Here is a 3,828-nt window from a genome sequence, read left to right as displayed (position 1 = left end):
CTGCCAGCCAGATTTGGGAAAATGTACCAGCTTCCAGTGCCATGCAAGCTTGTACTAGCGCCAACTGTGGCCTACATTGTTGTTTACATAATGATGCAAAACGGCGGAACATAAGGATTTACAACAGATACCCAATCCCGTAATGGAGCTATGTCAATCTTATCTGCTTAACTCTTTTGACAGATTAGCAGCAATAGAAAAGTCATTATAGGCCATGGAGGTTATGCAAAGTCCAGAAAGTGCTTGGATGCATCCGGTCATCAATAGTTTCTGGAGAATGTCCACTTGTTACAGATGTGATGAGAGCTACAGCCGCTGCCGTTGCTGCAGCTGCGGAGGCTGCTACAGCCGCAATAATGGCTGCAGTGATCCCAAAGTCTCTTTTATGTCTTGAGAGCAATACAGGCGAAATGTTAGGATTTACAGAAACGGGCATGGGAATGAAAGTAGGTATACAGGAGGGAGGATGGCGGACTCATTCGTCAGTGGCATGGGGAACGGCCAGGCTTTCACTATTGCCCATTGGTGCATCTGTTGAAGGGATGCTGGTGTCGCCAGGATCGCTATCAGGCCGAGCATCAGGACGGGGCGGGCCATGTTGATCGATTCTTCTAATCAGTCGCTCTGGAACCCAGATAGGCACTTGGGCATCCTGTGGAAAAAGACAAACAGAACCTCGGTGCCATCTTAGGACCGGGTCAGGGCCTCTCCATTGGCCCGTGAGTATATCCTTCCACTTTCCTGGGCTAGAGTGCGTTCGGTAACCGCCGCATGTCTGTCCGCTGCAGATGTACCATTATGGTCCAAGGACAAAAAATTTAAAATGTAAAGGGTGAGAGATGTAAGATCACGGGGTGACTTGTAGTCATCCCCTATTCCCCCTTTTCTTATTTTTTGTAAGCATCGTTTGAAGGTGCCATTGACGCGTTCAATTATTCCTTGACCTTGTGGATTGTAAGGTATACATGTAGTATGGACTATACCAAATTGACTTAGGAATTGATGGATAGATTTTGATGTATATGCAGGTCCATTATCTGTCTTTATTTGTTTTGGGATACCCCAATCTGCGAAACATCGTAGGCAGTGTGTGATGACTTGTTTTGAATTCTCCCCCGTGAGAGGAGTAGCCATTATGATACCCGAATAAGTGTCCACTGATATATGTACGTACTTTTGTTGCCCGAATTCAGGTACATGTGTGACATCCATTTGCCATAGGTGATCAGCTTGAAGGCCTTTGGGATTTACCCCTACGGAAGGCTGAAGGAGTAATGTGGCACAATTCCCACAGGTCCTTACTATATCTCTTGCCTGTTCTTTGGTGATATGGAATCTATATCTTAAGGTATTAGAATTCACATGCCATTTGCTATGGAACAGCTTCGCCTGTTCTAAGGTAGGGCAAATAAGTTGGAAACGACTATTGTGGTCTGCTAGAGCATTGCCCTCGGATAATGGTCCTGTTAGGCTCATATGGGCTCTGATGTGATCTATAAAAAATGGTGCAGTGCGCAGTTGCACAACCTCTTGTAGTTGCCTTAAGATCCATGGAATAGGTGAATCACTTAAGGAGAGGATGGCTGTTTCAATATTTTTTGTTGCATTTACCACGTATTGACTATCAGAAATAATATTTAGGGGAGTGTCTGAAAATCTTTGGAGCACTAGGAGCACTACTAGTAGCTCTACTTGTTGAGCCGACCTGGCAGGAACTATGACTGGGTTCACGATTCTATTTATGATATAAGCTCCTGTGCCCTCTTTACTTCCATCTGTAAAGACAGTAGAGGCTTCTTTTGGTGGTGTCAATCTACTAATTTTTGGTAGTATGAATTCAATACCCTTTGTGAATTCTATAAGTGGGTGTGAAGGATAATGATTATCAAATTCTATTGAGTAAGAGGTGGTCAGTTTCGCCCAATCATCTAGGGTAGCACATAGTAGGCGAATCTGTTCCTTAGTATACGGCACGATGCAATTGTCAGGTATGATTCCAAGAGTAGAAATACAAACAGTGATCAATTTGTTAGCTAGCATGGCTACTGCAACTGGATATGTTGTGATTATCCGAGGAAGAGTGTTTGGGAGGTACAGCCATTGTAAGGGCCCACCTTGCCATAGCACTCCAGTAGGTGAAGAAGGGGATGGAATCACTATGGCTTGGACTATCTGGTTAGGAGCACATCTATCTGCTGAAGTCAAGGCAAGCCTGTCTTCCACAATTTTCAAAGCCTGTTTCGCCTCCAGAGTAAGGCTCCTAGGAGAGTCTAGACGGGCATCACCCTTCAGAATATCAAACAATGGTTGTAATTCTCCTGTAGTTATTTTCAGGTAGGGTCGGATCCAATTTATGTCCCCCAATAACTTTTGGAAATCATTGAGTGTTTGTAATTTGTCAGTTCTAATGGAGGCTTTTGAAGGTTTTACCATGGTATTGTATAGTTTCATGCCTAAATAGTCTTTGATGTTGGAAGCCTGTATCTTTTTTGGGGCTATAATTAACCCCCATGAATTTAGCTCCTTTTGTAACATTACTAAGGCTTCCGAAACTGTAGTAGAGTCAGATCCACACAACAATATGTCATCCATGTAATGGTAACACATTAAATCAGGGTAAGTCTCTCTAATAGGCTGTATGGCTTTAGAAACATATAATTGACACATAGTGGGGCTATTAGCCATGCCCTGAGGGAGGACAGTCCACTCATATCTTTGGTTAGGCTCTGCATGATTAATAGAAGGTAGGGTAAAGGCAAATTTAATTGTATCCTCAGGATGCAGAGGGATAGAGAAAAAGCAATCTTTTATGTCAACCACTATTGATGGCCAGTTTCTCGGTAAGGCGGTTATCATGGGTAATCCCAGCTGTATTGGTCCGATGTTCTGCATTTGCCTATTAATTTCTCTAAGATCATGTCAAAGTCTCCATTTACCAGATTTCTTTTTAATAACAAAGATAGGTGTATTCCAAGGTGAGGTAGAAGGTTTCATATGGCCCGCCTCTAACTGTTCCTGTACCAGGGCTTTAGCAGCTGATAGTTTTTCGCTAGTAAGGGGCCACTGAGGCACCCAGCAGGGCGTATCTGTCTTCCACGTTATTTTCATTGCCTCAGTGGCCCTTACCGAAAACCCAGGCCTTGCCCCTTATATTCTGAGGTGAAAGGGATGGTGTCTATTTTACCTTGCTCCTGTTTCCCTAACCCTTTTCCTGGTATGTATCCCATTTTTTGCATCATAGCTATTGATCGGGGGCTGTATATAGTTTCAGTTGTCAGGCGGACGCTCATCTGTTCCAAAACGTCTCGTCCCCAGAGGGAAATAGGAATATTGCAGACATAGGGCTGAAAAGTTCCCCTATGGCCTTCGTCATCCTTCCACTCAAGGGTAGCTGCGCTTTGATCAGGACTTTGAGCGATTCCTAAACCCCTGAGTGTTTGTTTTGCTTGTGTTAGGGGCCATCTCAGAGGCCACTCTTGTTGGCTGATGATGCTCTTATCGGCACCCATATCCAGTAACCCTAAAAATTTCCTTCATTGCACCTTGAGGGTTATTATGGGCCTATCAGTCATATCCAGGGTCAGGCATGTTAGGTCAACTCCCATAGACCCCAAACCTCTCGTACCTTTTTCTTTTCCTTTACTGGGAAAAGCTTCATGATGGCTAGGGAGTATGAGAAGTTGAGCTATCTGATATCCTGGGCTAATTGCAGTAACTCCCCTTGGTGAAGACACCAGTATCTTGATCTCTCCCTCATAATCTGAATCTATTACCCCAGGGTGAACTATCAGACCTTTGAGATAAAAGGAGCTTCGGCCAAGTAATAAA

At 44.0% G+C, this 3,828-nt stretch overlaps 1 protein-coding gene across 1 annotated transcript; it reads right to left on the bottom strand.

Annotated features, from left to right (window-relative positions):
- Positions 1 to 3,122: 3,122 nt before the first annotated feature.
- Positions 3,123 to 3,509, bottom strand: LOC116582276 (endogenous retrovirus group K member 21 Pro protein-like). Its single transcript, XM_032329702.1, has one exon. It carries the CDS (start codon positions 3,507 to 3,509, stop codon positions 3,123 to 3,125), a length of 387 nt encoding a protein of 128 aa, XP_032185593.1.
- Between the last annotated feature and the right edge of the window lie 319 nt (positions 3,510 to 3,828).

The sequence above is a fragment of the Mustela erminea genome, chromosome 2, assembly GCF_009829155.1.
Source record: "Mustela erminea isolate mMusErm1 chromosome 2, mMusErm1.Pri, whole genome shotgun sequence".
Lineage (NCBI taxonomy): Eukaryota > Metazoa > Chordata > Mammalia > Carnivora > Mustelidae > Mustela > Mustela erminea.
The sequence above is the reverse complement of the archived record's forward strand: the minus strand, read 5'-3'. Positions and strand labels throughout refer to the sequence as shown.